Genomic DNA, 16,358 nt, shown 5'->3' with positions numbered 1-16,358 from the left:
CACACAAAAAAACACAGTCACAAATTATTGACTTTCGAACACCGAAATAGTGACAGGAGTCGTAATATTTTCAACACAAAAAATGACATCGCTGCTCATACTTCATTTGATTTATTTTTAAAAGTGTAAAATTTTCTATGACAGAATACACTGTACACTTTTACCACCTTAATTATTGTCCTAGTTTGGTTGCTAGAGTTGCTAGAGTTGCTAGAGAGGGTATTGGATAATGACAACATGACAAAAATGAATTCACCAGAACGTCGGAATCCAAAATAACTCTGATTCGCTGAGGGCTTGCATTACGTTCAGTGTTTATATACTTTGTATTAACCAAGAATGAATGAACTGTCACGATTGCGCCTGCAATCAGGACAATCTGAAACATGCAAAATGATGTCGATGATTTTTTTTCAATTGAGGCAATTAGAGTCTCGCAACAATATTGTACATTAAACAAGGTTCTTCGAAACATTTATATCTCGTGCACAGACGATTGCTCACCACTGAAGAATTACACTGCAGAAGTAAATTTCTGCGCAATTTCGATGAAAAATTTGCTATCAATTGTCCTTTGTGTTGTTGGTGTGCAGGTGAAATGTTTTACGATAACTGTGCAGTTAGACAACGACACATGGAAAACGTATAGTGTCGAAATTGACATTAGAATAAAAGAATTCTGACGATTTTGACACTCAACGTCGCCCATACATCGCTCTCTAAATGGCCAGTAAGAGTTAATTGCACGACTTTTAACAGCGAAAAATTCATTTTAAAGGCATGGTGGACGGAATTCGAGCTGGCTGGAGTGGACAATTCAGAAGAAGGAATATTAAAATCAGATCTGAAAGTTACGCGATTCAATAAAACGACATACACGTTAGGTGGGATCATCGAAATAACTGACAATTTGGAGCAGGACTATGACGTAAATTTTGTTTCATTTACTAAAATTGACTGGGATATTCAAATTTAATTGATTCCAAGTATGATGATCATATAGAAGGCTTAAGATACTCTTCCTCCTCTGTTTGTCCGATTTAGTTTGATTGAGGCACCGACTATCCTCTGCATGCACTACTTTTCTCAAAAAATCCAACGAAAGTTTAACTTTTCGTCCCTGAGTTGCGAAATAGTAATTTATACCATCGAGTGTTAAATGCTTTCTTAGGCACTAGATATGTATGTATAGATTGCAGACCGTTTATTATCATCGAGTTGCAGGCAATATTATTCTCAAAGAAAGCCAACGAAAGTTTTAGTTTTCGTCAACGAGTTGAGAACAATATCGATTTAACGTTTATGTCGTCAAATAAAAGTTTTGTTGTCTTGCGGCCAGAAAATGCCTCATTACTGTCAAAACCGTTTTTTTTTTCAAGACAGGAATTTTTTTTGTTGAAGCGTGTTGCCTTCGTCTCGAAATACAACCTTCACACACCTCTCAACAAAACAGTTAAAAAAAACAAGAATATTTGTATTGTAATGGATCGTTGTCGTATATTGCAAATTGCTATGTAATGGTCAACTTTCGCATGGTATGGACAATAAAAGCATTTTCCATTCCAAAGCTCGGCTAAATTTCACATTTCTCGAGGAAATATTCTCAAAAATTAAAATTTTCTTAACAGTGCGAGGCTAAAAGTGCCGTCAGCCGACAAGGCAATAATCAGTTCACTTTTTTGCCGTACAAAATCTCGCGAGATAACTGCTGTCAATTTTTCGATTCGCTCTATTTTCGATTGCTCGAAAAGGAGCTAGCTGAGTATTCTGATCTACCGAAGCGAGAGAACGGCATTTCTCTATGTAACACGTATAAGAAGGTTAATTGATGTGAATGATAGTGCAGAAGTCATGTAATAATTCTACCATTTTTATAGGGAGTCTATACGCTCAAACCCGATCCGGTCGACAAAAATATATTCGTTAAATACGTTGATCCTGGCACGTACAGAGGTGATATAATGTTTTTTCGAAAAGGATCTGCTGAAATTTCGTCAATAGTTAGTGTCTATTTGAAATTGTACTAAACACCGGCGTAGTGTAACTGGTCATTTTGAGAGCGACGTATGGGCGATGTATAATGTCAAAATTGACAGAATTCTTTTGTTCTAATGTCAATTTTGACACTATGCCCATTCGCCCATACGTCGCTCTCTAAATGGCCAGTAACTCCAAAGCTGTATACTTGGGGAAGAGTTTATCTACGGTGAAGTTGTCAAATTTTAGAATCGAAAATGTATGAAACTGTCAAATTTTGTGTGTGCCACCCATGTATCTGCATGACCTCCCCAAGTATACAGCCTTGAGTAACTGAACAGAATATATCTGAATATTGGAATAGAATTTTGTTTTTTAATCTCTGAGCAGAACTATGTGTCAGCTGAACCGAGACACCCACTCGTGTCTTTTTGTGGTAATGACTAATGAGTTACAGCAAATTTTCTTTCGCTTTCGTCGTAAATTCGATGTGTTCGTTCTGGACAAGATCCATAAGATCTTGTCTTTTTTGGTCTATAGTTTTCGATTGGCAACGCCATCTGTTATCAACTCTCTGTTGGAATTTAATTCCAGAGTAACAGTCACTGGTTTCTCAATAATAATGCATTCTGGTTAACATTAGAGCATGTCACGCAGTACTAGTTTATACTGAAAACTACACAAAAGCGACATCTTTATTTTCATAGCTGAATACGACCGTTTCGTGAAAGCTACAAAAGCACCATAGTCATGCTATAACCTTAACGTGTACAATAGGTGAAAAAGCATATTACGTAGATTGTTCCACTAAAAACGAAATCTCGAGTGCAAAAATGGCGATAAGTCAAGAGAAATGATAAGTTGGTACGACTGTGGCGAGATAGAAGAAACATGTGAATGACAGTTCGCTCCTATGGGAGAGACAGATGGAACATGTGAATGACAGTTCGCTCCTATGAGAGGGAACTGTATACAAAATTTGTTCCATTCTCTCCCACAGGAGCCAACTGTCATTCACATATTCTGTCTATCTCGCCACAGACGTTCCAACTTATCATGTCTCTGGATAAGTCCCAAGGTAGGTAAAGGGAATGTAGAGTTGAGTCGCACTTATTTGATCTGAAACTATACCATCAATTGCACACATCACTTCAGTTCGGCATGTTTTGAGTTTTTTCTGAAAAAAAATATTAAACTATCGTCGTCACATTGCGTGCAAGCAGACAGGCAGATTGAATTGTTTGATGGAATCAACGTATTTAAACAGTGATACATCGTTACAGTGTTTGCACCATTTGCTCTGAAAATTATGGTGAGGTGGACCGACTTTGATGAAAATGGGTATGAGTGGAGAATTTGAGTAGCGGGCTGAAAGGTGAGCTCGAAAATTTCCCGATTGAATAGAATACGGTGGAGAAGTGGAGCACTCCAATTCTATTTTTTTCTATTTTTTTATGGCTGAATTTTCTCCATATTATCATCATGAGGTGCGTATCTTCATCTGAGCGACCTTACCTTGTATAGGTTTGTTCCAAGGCTGTATGAATTGTCAAATTTGATCCATAGAACCATAACCTCAAAAATATTTGTGTGTAAATCTCGTAGGCGACGTTGCCATATTTGTATGAAACATCACGTAGGCGATGTTGCTATGGATCAAATCATCGTGGTTCGGGTTGTCAAAGTTCATGTTTACAGCTATTTGGAACAAACCTATACATCCCAGCACAACACTGCTTCTAGCATGAATTGAACATAGAAAATATTTGGAGACTGATGAAATCACAGTAGGGACTGCGTTTCTTTGTGAAGACAGATGACTTGTTTTTCGTTGGATAAGTTAAAAAGTAGAATACAAACAATCGTAGGCTGTAGCTGTGTTCAATGCTCATGCTAGGAGCAGTGCTGTAATTCCAGTCAACTAAATTTTGCAGTCTAACATAAAATTCACCGTGTAATGACGCACGTCAAGCGCGATAGTGATCATAGTCGACAGCTGTCAAATAAAGTACTATTTTGTGTGAAATGGTTTTTTACAGCGTTTTACAGTTTCAGTAACCCATTAAGAGTACCACTCATGTTTTCAGTGCGTTGACCATATACGATTCACGCCGTTAGTGCGGTCTAAATTCAAAATCTTCATCGGCGACTCGTTCACTTGACATTCAAATTTTCAGCACACTTACTGTGGATTTACATAGCAACGTAAAAGTGACAGATGCAAAAATTTTCTCATACGGCAACTCGAAATTTCATTCATAATTTTAATTTTATGAATGAAATTTCGGGTTGCAGTATTTAAAAAACATTGCATCTGTCACTTTTACGTTGCTATGTAAATCCACGGTTACGGCGTGAATATTAAATGACAGTTCACATTTGTGCTGCACAGTGAAACAGACATTTTTTTTTACTTTTAGCCTTGTCCACTATAGAAGCCCTCGGTTAACCTGAAGAGCCGACACAATTTTTCTCATTGCTTCATTCATTGCGCTCTATTTTCCGTTGATATAACTTCACTCTGGTAAAATATCAGTGAAATTTCATAGCAGTGAAGTTGGTTCACAAAAAAGTGGAGCGCTGATATTAGTAACAGAATTCCTTTAGTTTCCAAACAACACTTCCCTATGTGATCAAATCATAATAGCATGTCAGCACTACCATGTCACTTATCGCAAGCTTCTAAAAGAACAGGTTAAGATACTTCTGAGTTTATCACGAAGGCGGTGACACACACATTTTGACAAATAGATGTGTCATCCGCCTTCGTGAGTGTCTTAACCTGTTCTTTCAGAACCTTGCCTTCTCGTGCATTGTAACTGTGCCTTCAAACAGCGATGCGAAAGTGACAGATGAGAAATTTTTCTTTTGTCCTAATGTCAAAGAACAAAAGAAAAATTTCGCATCTGTCACTTTCGGTGGTTCTGTGTAATGCTTAATTTCTTCTTACTCCGTTTACGCTGCGTTTAGCTAAGCCACGCATCTTTTTTATTGTTTAAAATGTAAACGGAGCGTAAACGGCGTAAAACGAAATCAGGCATAAGCACAGTAACTCTATGAAAGCATTCTAAAGTGAATGCAAAAACGGGTGTAATGGTAGTGGTGGAAAAATTACTCGATTTTAGCATTTTAAATGAACCCCACAACTTTACGACTCCTCTGCATTCGCATTGATAAAGCAGTATTAATGTGGCAGATAGCAGATAACATACTCAAATGTCACGTGTGCCCTAGAATGCATCGAATGCATGCCAGATGTGTGTCAAGACTGTCATGCAAGTGAAATTAAAAAAACAAACATCACGTAGAGCACGTATCAATCGTTTGCCACTTTTTATACACAAAAAAGTAACAGAAAATGAGCAAAAAAAGTCTGCCACATTACGCAGCTGGCATAATAGTTAAAGGATTCGGTCGTGGCTCGAAAGAATTAGGAATTCCAACCGGTAATTTTGACGAATCATTGTTATGACATCACCAACCACAACATAATTTTTACCAATTTTCTAATGTGCCCCTTGAAGCCAATTACCCGCTTGACGTTGTGAAACAATTACCGATTGACATCGAGACTGGCATTTACTACGGTTGGGCTAATGTCGACAGCGGTGACGTACACAAAATGGTTATGAGCATCGGATGGAATCCCTTCTTTGAAAATAAAGAGAAGTCAATGGTAGGTCTAGGTGTTGGTTAAATGAGTTGTTCTTGGTCAAAGTTCATGTCTCGATGGAATTTTCATTTTTGATAGTTTTGCTGAAGCTTCAATTTGAGTTAATCCGAACGTGAAGATAAGATGTCATTCGAATTTTCTTATCTTGTGGTAATTGTACTGAAAATTCGACGACTTTCTGAAGAAATCGCGATCTCCACAAGAAATGACGAGTGGAAAGATACGACGACTTTCTGGAGCTCGCGGGGTTTTTCCAAAAAGTCGTCGTCACTCATGTCGTTGAATTTTACAATATTTGGAAGAGAAAGTTGAATGATCTCGACAATTATGTTTTATTTTCCATTGTAATCGGATATTCACCACAGATTATACACAATGGAAAGCGCAGCATAATTGTCGATCCCATCAATTCAAAATTGCTCATGTGTCTTCTGCCTAAGGAGTCAGTATTTTGACGCACAAGTCCATACTACAGAAATCCCAGGAAACGCAGCATAATTGTCGCTCCCATAATGCAACATTGCTCGTGTGTTTTCGGTTTAATGCAAATTCTCAGCTTATCACAAACAATACGGAACCCAAGTTTCGGGCATCATGTTTAATGTAGCGTTAACGATTTCTATAGATGGAATGTGGTGATAATAGCATAAGTGTTGGAAAATCGTTAGTGTGCTACAATAAAGTGAGCCTGCATTGCACTCGAATTCACCCGAAATTGAACTTGGGTTCCGTGTGTTTTGGTGCAGATTTGCCGTTTAAATACTTTGCGTTTACATATTGTGCTTGACGATGGGGCAAAAATTGAATGTTTCCGAGTCTGCATTTTTAGTGTGCTTCGATGGTAAAATGTATCGAAACGAAACTTGGTTTTGCTCGAGCAAAGCAAGCTTTGTTCGCGTGATTGTAATGTGAAAATTGGCGAATCGATAGTCGTCTTATAGGGCACTTCACGGAACCGTCAACTTCTGGGACAACTGGTTTTTCTTCCAAGTAAATTTAAACTTGGAAGAAATTTTTTTGTTTTTGTCAAGTTATGCTTAGTTTCCTCTTACCAAAAAAGTAGAGAGACAAAATTGAATTTTTTCAATTTTTGCTTTGTTTATTTGACAGCTCCCTAGTAAAAATAAAAGTCTCAAAAGCTCGAAAAGAGACGTCTCACATCTCACAATACAAAGGATTTGAGACTGTGAGACGTCTCTTTTCGAGCTTTTGAGACTTTTATTTTTACTCGGGCTCGCTCATTCACGGCTCTCTCACGGAGTACTTTTTGTTGAGTGGAATGGAAACTTTAGATTTGTCTTATCAAAATACCAAGTGTCCCAGAAGTTTACAGACCGAGAAGTTAGCTATTAGACAGTGTGACTGTAGAATAAACGCACTCTGAGAACAGAATTTAAATAAAAGGCCCCCACGACGTAGTGGTCCAAAATTCTCATATTTGTCTAAGTATAAGTTGGAATAGGTCACGCCACTCGATATTTGTGACGTCGGGGTCGGGAACTTCTGAACCTTCGGGGACTTTCGGACATTTTTATAAGAAAAGTCTGACTTGTCAAAGGCACAAAATGTTCGTCAAGTTGGATTTTTCTTGCGAGAAAAACCAAGTGTTCCGGAAAGTAACAGGGGCACGTACAGCAATTATTATTCGTCAAAAAAAGTGAAAAAGTGAGCAACTATTTGCTCGATTTCTCACTTTTTTCAACTATTTTCAGTCCGTTCACTCACTTTTTTCAAAACCACTTAAAACAGGTTGGAAACCATGTTAGATTTGTGAAATTGGCGCTCGAAACTCTCCTTTTTTTCTAGTCTTGAACAATATCATTTAGAAATGTTACCTCTGCAGTTAGTGCACGTAGAAACTTTGCGTCGACTCCAATCTACTTTTTGATTCCACCACGAGCTTGTGCCATTGGTTGAGTCATTCAAACAGAACGCACGCTTATTATGGTGGAGGGATCTGATCAGAGCTTCAAAGCTGTCAGGTGAGTTACAGGTAACCTGCAACTTTCATACAAATTTTCCTGGTAACTCTCCAGGTTTCAGATCAGGTATGGATTAAGTCTCAATGAAACAAACTGTTGCGCAGGCAACCGATTCCACTGGCTTTCTAAGTAATTTACAGTATCACACGTGCTGTTCTTCAAGTTTTTATTTATCAAAACACTCGTACATATGAAACTTAAATTTTCCTGGAACACAAACAGAGAATTGCCTGACAACTAAATAAAAAATCCACAAAGACAAAGTCTGTCTTACTCTTAGTATTCCAATGAAATCATGACAATATAAGTCTCGTGTGTGGTGCAACAGAAAATTAGAATCAATAAATCAAAATAGCACCACACAATGGTCTTACGTTAATATACTAAATGAAATGAGACGACCGTAATTATATGGAAAATAATTTACACTTAAAATACGCTGATGCGTCCGGTCGCTTAAACAAAATGTAATCGAATGATCGATAGAATGTCCAGTTTATACAAATAAAACGGTCAATGAATCGGGTAACACAAAATACAATCAAACAGATGATTCACTTTAGAACATTGCCGAAATGACGTCACTTTTGTTCAATGTTAGTCCAGGCATTTTCAACATTCTACCCCCCGTTAACAGATCCAGTCTGCTTAACAAACGTTTCGTTGAAAATGTCTAATCGATTGACCAATGACCATGTACCCGATAGCATATTGCACGACGACTTTGAAATTCACCGTCAGTGTGTCCACAAACGTTCGATAAACACTTGAAGGCGTTGATCAGCCAGTCCACCGAAATTTCATGAATGTCTGACAGCTCTTTCAGACACCGACGAGCAGCAATATGTGTGAATGATGTAGCAGTCACCATTGCGGTCGAATTTGTGTTCGTTGACTGAGTTCGATGAACATTAACCAAACTGCTTTCGAAGCTATGTCTAAGGTCAAATTCACCATCCAGAATTGAGTACTTGAAATGACGTTTCACCTTTTTGCGTCGAACCATTGGACCATGTGGCAAAATGAAATCGTGTCCCTTTGTTGCTTTTGGTACATCCTCAATGTACGCAACTGGTAATTCACGTTGCAATCCAATCTGACTAGATGAAACTTTATGTTCAGTCCAAGCACCTTGCAAATTCCAATAGGATACTCGTTGTCGTTGAAAAACATTTGCAATGACATTGAATGCAATGCGTACACAAATTGCACTGAGTAAACTCATCGGTGTCCACCTGCGGGCGAATATTTGCTGCACACGTTGTCCTTTACAGCAGAATCGAAAATTCCACATCGCCAATGTCGATCGACGAAAAATAATTGAAGAAATTGAGATTATGTCAGCAACCGTTGGCGCGTCCAAACAATGTAATGGATTATGTGATGCCGGTACGGTCGATGCCAACCATTCAGATACGATTGATGAATCGCACGATACAATCCAAGCGCACAATGAAAATATATTTCCTGGCCAAATACAGCAGCCGATATGTGATTAGCATGGATAAAAATCGTTGAATTTCTTCGCGTTCGTCGTTGATCTCTTGATGTTAGTGATGTTGTCCCACGATGTAAAGTGAGGTTATGTCTGACAACTATTATGCAAATTCTTTTGTTACAGCACCCATGTGCTTGATGAAATTATCTCCTCACCATAAGAGAAAATTTAAGAATGTTGCGCAGGCAACCGATTCCACTGGCTTTCTAAGTAATTTACAGTATCACACGTGCTGTTCTTCAAGTTTTTATTTATCAAAACACTCGTACATATGAAACTTAAATTTTCCTGGAACACAAACAGAGAATTGCCTGACAACTAAATAAAAAATCCACAAAGACAAAGTCTGTCTTACTCTTAGTATTCCAATGAAATCATGACAATATAAGTCTCGTGTGTGGTGCAACAGAAAATTAGAATCAATAAATCAAAATAGCACCACACAATGGTCTTACGTTAATATACTAAATGAAATGAGACGACCGTAATTATATGGAAAATAATTTACACTTAAAATACGCTGATGCGTCCGGTCGCTTAAACAAAATGTAATCGAATGATCGATAGAATGTCCAGTTTATACAAATAAAACGGTCAATGAATCGGGTAACACAAAATACAATCAAACAGATGATTCACTTTAGAACATTGCCGAAATGACGTCACTTTTGTTCAATGTTAGTCCAGGCATTTTCAACACAAACGTCAAATGAAAACAGCAGACACAAGATCAAGAGTTTAATGTTGAGCTCGAAAATAGTTAGTTTATTGAAATCCTGATGACGGAGGATGAAAGTCTGTTTGATTGACCATAAAAATTACACCAAAGCTTCTCACACGCAACCTCCATTAAAGTTCTGTAGCGCCGTAATTGTTCTATCAATTTCCAACAGAAATGTTTATTTTTTATGCATATCGGGTCCATAACGTCAACAGAAATCGGCACAAAAAATGGGGTTCTGCTTTTCAGTCAATTTTATCTGCCGATTTCTCTTGAACGTTACAAATTTTTCTCAAGCCTTCCTGACTGAGTCATAGGAAATGTAAGAAGTAAGATGGAGGTAACGGATGTCCTCAATGTCCTCCACATCTAAGTTTACGACAACATGCCGAAACCTGGATTCTTTCTGAATTTACAACCATTTTCATGATGATTCGAAAAGTGCTGATATCAAAGTTCTAGTTGAGTTTGACGAATTTAAATTTTTAGAAACTTACTTGCGGAATAACTTTGGCTTTGCGTAAAAACAGGGTACAAATTTCCCGAAAACACACTTTTTTACCTACTTTTAGATCAGAAAATCAACTATTTCTAGCAACCATTTTCGTGACTTATGCTCACTTTTCGACTTTTTCACTTTAAATTCTCCGTGGAATCCCTGCATTTTTGACAGTTTTATCGCAGACATGAGGATAGGAGACAGATGGATAGTGAACTTTGCTAGAGGGAAGCAACAGGAGCGAATGGTGGGACAGGCTTGATTTGCCGTTGGAGCGTGGAACGGACGAGGGCGAATTATGAGCGAATAAAGGAAAATGATAGGAAAATATGATGAAATGAATGAGGCGAATGAATATAAAAAAGGGACGAATGACTGGAGAATATGAACGAATGGCGAATGATGGGCCAGGATTTTTCGTTGTTTTTTCCTTCTCGAAACTTTGACAGTAGTTACTGAACGAGAAGCAATTGCCGTTCGTTCAATTCCGCAAAATCGATTCAAACAACTCCACCCCGGCAAATTGATTAATTGATTAATCGTTCCAATCGTTTCGATTTCCAGGAGACTCACATCATGTATCCGTACAACAAAGACCTGTACGGCCAGGTTCTGAAAGTGTGCATTTGCGGCTACATTCGACCGGAAAAGAATTTCGATTCGCTGGAGTCGTTGATCAGCACCATAAACGGTGACATCGAACAGGCAAATATGGCCTTGGAACGGGATGAATTTAAGGAACTGAAGGAATCGAATTTCTTCAGGAACAGTTGACGGTCGACGGGCTGGCAGTTAGATGATACGATTGTGGAGGTTCGAATTTAGACTAGCAACAAAATGGTGATTTATCTTATCGAATGTCGGTACGGCCGGCGTAACAGGTTCTCGGTTGGTTTACTTAAATTAATTTTTTTTTTACTTAGTTTCGTTCCACTTGTTCAGAGTTTAATTTTGTGTTTTTTATGGATTTTTATTGAATAAAAAGGCGGCGCAGACGCCGTCGATTTCCAAAGAAAGAAAAACCTATTGCAACATTGACTGGTACTCCTGCATTTCCATTTCACGGTCCAGAATCTGACTCAAAATGTTGTCCAACGAATCCTGTAGCCGTTGCCGCAACGCCTGATTCTCAATCGATAGAATTTCCTGTTCCTTCGTTATGCGTTGATTGCGGAGATCGTTCAATTGTCGTCTCAGATCGCTGATGCGTTCGTTTATGCTCTCCTGCGACAACTGTAATCGGAACGTTTTTTAGTGTGAGTGAAACCCTTGCACTCCATGCCGGGAGCCAATACACAAACCTGTGGCACCATATCGTTGTCATTATCGTCCGATTCGGGTCGCTCGTTATCATAAAATTGGCTGCGATGACGACTAGACGATGCTTCACCGTCACCGCCCCTAGACAACGGACTGCTGAACATTGCGTCCGTGAATTCGGTTTCCATTTTCATTTGACTGCTACCGCCCTGCATCGAATAGTCGCTCATCCGGCTGTCATCGGCTGACAGTCGACTGTCGTCCAAATCGACGTTGATATTGTTGTGATGGTCGTCCTCATCGGACGACGATAAATCTTCGCCGAATATGTCGATGTCCCGAGGCATCTGGCTGGAATCATTGCCACGATCGCCCGATCGATCTTTGTTGCCTTTGGACTTTTTGACCTTTTCCGTCGCACCCATGGACATCATTGGATCCTGGGCGTCCATGTCGCCCATAAACTGTTGAATGGATTTGTCATGGTCGTCCTCCTCGGTGATCACGTCCCATTTGCAATTGACGGCCTCGTTGTCGGCCCGGAGCAGTCGTTTAACTTCCTTCTCGATTTCCGGCGCCTCCACAAATTTCTTCTTTAACGTTTTGCGGAACCGTCGCTTTCGCAGGTTCTTGCACGGCGGTGTTATGCCGTGCGGCCACAGAAACTTCTTGTCGACCTTGTTCGGATCTTTCTTTTTGTTTTTGTTCGGCGACTCCTCTTCGACGGTGGGGAGATCGGGCTCCTCTTTGCATATGATCATTTGACAGATGTCGGCTGTCTTGTAGAAGCTTTTGTTGTCAATGGTCTTCAGCGATTCGATAATCGACGGTAGATCGACCACTTTGGCGTGCAGGTGCCAATGGTCCAATCGAACTTCGCCGTAACGAAGATCGTTCTCGAGTTTCACCGACAGCCGATCCTTCAAATTGTTCGCTCCTTCGCGTACCGCCTCTCTAAGCACTTTGGCTGGTTCCTGCAGAACGTAAAATTGAACGAGAAATCGGAACACAAATCGCATGAAATGCGAACAGAATAATACCTCGGGTAATCTGAGGATTACTTGGGTTTCAAGCTCAACGCCATCATCACGTTTCACCTCGACTGGTTTCATAGTTGTCGGTGTTTTTTGGCCTACTTTCAGATAGTTTGTTTGAATGTAAAATTGTTAAACAAACCGCAGCTGAATTTATGATGCTTCAAATGTCAACAGTGTCAACACGACAGTTTTCTGTTTATAATTTTTGTTGAAAGGATCTTAGCAGTGCCATATGGTCAGTGTTGAAAGTCAATGTCGGTAAGGTAGTAAATCAGGTAGTTGAACACGCGGTAAAGATCGAAAGTCTGTGCCAATGCCTTTCGAATATGTTAGTAGTGCCTAGGTGGAATATGGACGAGGGGAGGCCATGCACTATTCCATTAGATTAAATTTTTTGATGATTTTACCAAAAAAATTCCAGCATCAACATGAGAGGGATTCTTCTGAGAAACAGAAGACCGAAATCGGACACATTTTCCAGTGGAATTTTTTATAAATTTTTTCTTCGAAGCTTGTGTGGCTGGTAAGAGGTCATCAAAAACCGAAAACTTGCACTCTTCTTACAAAAATTTCTCCAGTTACACGAGCCGTACAGGGTCGTGTGGGGTGTCATTAGAAAGGTAATTGCATGTGCTTTCAGGGGAAGTAGCGTCTTACGAGAGTTTGATACCATCTACGCTTAAAGATTTCAACTTCTCATATTTCATCGTAGATGCTTTAAAACCCCCATAAGACCCTATTTGCCCTGAAAGTCCATGCAATAACCTTTCTAATGACACCTCACACGACCCTGTACGGCTCGTGTAACTTGGGAAATTTTTGTAAGAGTGCAAGTTTTCGGTTTTTCATCACCTCTTACCAGCCACACAAGCTTCGAAGAATTTGTAGTCTCTTTTTTATTTATCAATAAATGACAAGCAAAAAAAAGACTGCTCACAATGGCGCAGCCAGTAAAAAATCGATCTTTTCAAAAAATAAATTTTACAAATAAATAAAAATCAGCTCCTAATTAGCTCCTAATGTTCCCAAAATGCATGTCGCGTTCCCTCTTTGAATGGCAATTGAAATTTTCTGTAATAAATAATCTGTTGAACGTGGTTCCCCTGAAGCAGCCTTCATGATTGATCCCAATTTTTGAACAAATTTCATAGGTTCTGGCCCCATACAAGCTAAAGTTTCGAAAGCTAACGGAGTGAACAAATAATTTTCTTTCAAATGTTTGTAACGATTATGTTTAAATCTTTCCGGGCGCTAACGTATCCCTAATTGTTACATCCCATAGAATAGCTTTTCCATGACTCCAAGGAATTAAGGTCATACCATCTGGCCTTTTACCATCATCTCTACATATTCCTGGTGGTTGTATAATATTTGGAAATCCTGCTGAAGAGAATGCATGTGAGCAAACTTTGTTAACTTCATCATGTTCAGCTATTTTGGCTTTTGTTATCACCTTGCATGATAGACCATGTAAACCACCCTTTTTGACCATTTCGCCCTATTGACCCTATTGGCTCGATGGAACTACTTGCAGCCACTTTGAAGATTCTTTAGTTGATGACGCAAGGAGTCTTGCAGGTCTTGCACGAGCAACGGGTTCGCTAGATGCAAACATCTCGTCAAACTTACTGTTAATCCTTGGCAGATCCCAATTCTTTTGTTTCTTTTTCTTTTCATCATTCTCTGGAGCGAGATCTCGAAGAATTTCCTCAATTAACTCTAAAATATTTGAATCGATCGTTGGAAAATTGAATTTTCTCAAAATCTCATTTGATAACTAAAGCAGAATAGACAGAAGACAGATAAGCTGACACTGCAATATCTTCGACTTTCCTAATACCTAAGCCACCCAAAATCAAAGGGAGAGAAGCCTGATCCCAAGCAAAACCTGAAACCTTAACATTCGCAATGTCCCCGAGAGTTGATCGATAAATCTCGTCAACCTGCCTGAGACGATCTACTAGAAGATACGCTTTAGAAGAACGCAACAAATAATTGAACCTACAGCTACCCGCAAGGACTTCCTAAAGATACACAAAGCCGGGTGCACATCCATCAATTTCAAGCGATCACACATCATCTTGATATTCTCAACCTTCGATGAAAACATCCTTTCTAAACCTAACTCAAAAATAGGAAAGCCTAGAATCTCAAGAGAAGATTCATCAACCTGTCTAATCCCTGGCCGCAAAGATGAAATTTCATTTTCTTTATTTCTTCTAAGTACCAACCATTCAACCTCGACAGAAGAGAATGAGTCATCATCATAATACCAATACAGAAATCAGGGGGCCCTAACGGATCACCTTGTTGAAACCCAACTTAGGACAAACATCTTTCACTGCTCCTAACCTAAACTTCCTAAACAACATGTTGAAAGCTTCGAAGAATTTTTTGAAAGTGGTTTTGACTTCTGGAGTCGAATACCTTATTGGGCACATATACAAAATTCCAATAGAAAATGGGTCCGATTTCGGTCTTCTGTTTTTCAGAAGAATCCCTCTGACTAAAGTATATTTAATCCAAGGTTCTGAAAGAACAGGTTAAGACAACTCTGAGTTGATCACGAAGGCGGTGACGGCGGTGACATACAAATTGAGTCAACGGCTACGAAGTTTATATGAAAAGGGAAACTTAACAAAAACGAAATTCCGAATTTTCTTAAAAAACACTTTCTTCAAGTTCACCAAGGTTCTGAAAGAACAGGTTTAGGGAAGGGATTTCGGTAGATTTTTTCCACCGGTAGGTTTTTACAGAAATAGAAAACGTTGTCGAAACCAACGTAATTTTCTTGAAAAAATATCAATAAACGAATGAAAACGAATAACTTTGCCTTTACAATTTGGTAGAAGTACCTGGATTACAATATTTCGGTGCATAAGAGTGGTAGCCCTTTGCTAATTTCAAATGAAGTTACCCAAAATCTTAGTATGTCTGAAAATTTGCGTTGTGATATTGTAAATTTAAACAAAACGTAGATCTATTTCTAGCGTTCACTAAAACGTTTCGTCATTTTAGATTACAGAGGCGTTGCCATAGAAGTGATCTACTACTTCCAGTACACAGTTTCTTTTTTGTCCAAAAATTTCACAAGTATAAAAGCACACTAAAAATTTCGTCCCGAATACATAGCTGCGGAATGTAAGCGATTGTGGACTTTTTGGAAAAGTCGAAACCATTGATCTTTTTTAAACCAAGCGTCTCTAGAGCAGCGATTCAAAATGGAATTGTGTCAGATAAAACAGGTACATGTCGTAGCAACCGCCACCATTATTTAGTGCTGTTTTAAGCTTAGGCCTATCATTTAGTTTAGTGCTCATTCAGTGCTGTAAACTCGAGTTTGGGACTCGTTTGGGACTGGTTTGACTCAGTGACCAGAGAAAACCGAACTTGAAAGTATGACATATGGTACTTTTGGTATTTGACTCATTGCTGATAGTTGACACACTGCAATGTGCTCATTTAGTGCTGACAAATGCAACCGGTCTCGAGTTTGGTGCTGCCTGTTGAGCCGAGATATCATACTTTTTGTAAAAAAAGGCATGTCATTTTAGGGGTTTTGGCTCGAAATTGAATAAATTTTAATTTTATATATAGGGCTCAATAAAGTACTTATTTAGTGCTGGCGAATGAGCCACTTTCACTGTAATCTTGAAAAGTTAAATATCTCAGGTCAGATGGCAGCACCAAACTCGAGTGGAGGCTCATTCG

General features: G+C 39.0%; 3 protein-coding genes and 1 long non-coding RNA gene across 4 annotated transcripts; 2 read left to right on the top strand and 2 right to left on the bottom strand.

Annotated features, from left to right (window-relative positions):
• Positions 1 to 466: 466 nt before the first annotated feature.
• LOC119075913 lies at positions 467 to 2,343 on the top strand. Its single transcript, XM_037182498.1, has 5 exons — positions 467 to 593; positions 779 to 928; positions 1,629 to 1,820; positions 1,878 to 2,047; positions 2,308 to 2,343. Exons 1-4 carry the CDS (start codon positions 549 to 551, stop codon positions 2,025 to 2,027), a joined length of 537 nt encoding a protein of 178 aa, XP_037038393.1. The 5' UTR covers positions 467 to 548; the 3' UTR covers positions 2,028 to 2,047; positions 2,308 to 2,343.
• A 2,873-nt stretch (positions 2,344 to 5,216) lies between these two features.
• On the top strand, positions 5,217 to 11,194 carry LOC119075916 (putative riboflavin kinase). The gene is made up of 3 exons (XM_037182502.1): positions 5,217 to 5,423; positions 5,502 to 5,653; positions 10,915 to 11,194. The coding sequence occupies exons 1-3, from the start codon at positions 5,336 to 5,338 to the stop codon at positions 11,122 to 11,124; spliced, it is 450 nt and encodes a 149-aa protein (XP_037038397.1). The 5' UTR covers positions 5,217 to 5,335; the 3' UTR covers positions 11,125 to 11,194.
• LOC119075927 lies at positions 7,314 to 15,469 on the bottom strand. The gene is made up of 3 exons (XR_005087498.1): positions 15,459 to 15,469; positions 14,124 to 14,127; positions 7,314 to 7,725 (listed from the first exon to the last, which is right to left on the bottom strand). It is a non-coding gene; the product is annotated as an uncharacterized LOC119075927 (long non-coding RNA).
• On the bottom strand, positions 11,263 to 12,822 carry LOC119075891 (transcription initiation factor TFIID subunit 7). Its single transcript, XM_037182463.1, has 3 exons — positions 12,651 to 12,822; positions 11,652 to 12,584; positions 11,263 to 11,583 (listed from the first exon to the last, which is right to left on the bottom strand). The coding sequence occupies exons 1-3, from the start codon at positions 12,720 to 12,722 to the stop codon at positions 11,374 to 11,376; spliced, it is 1,215 nt and encodes a 404-aa protein (XP_037038358.1). The 5' UTR covers positions 12,723 to 12,822; the 3' UTR covers positions 11,263 to 11,373.
• Positions 15,470 to 16,358: the final 889 nt, after the last annotated feature.

This window comes from Bradysia coprophila, unplaced genomic scaffold (genome assembly GCF_014529535.1).
Source record: "Bradysia coprophila strain Holo2 unplaced genomic scaffold, BU_Bcop_v1 contig_232, whole genome shotgun sequence".
NCBI lineage: Eukaryota > Metazoa > Arthropoda > Insecta > Diptera > Sciaridae > Bradysia > Bradysia coprophila.
Note: the sequence above shows the minus strand (reverse complement) of the source record. Positions and strands in the feature narration are given on the sequence as shown.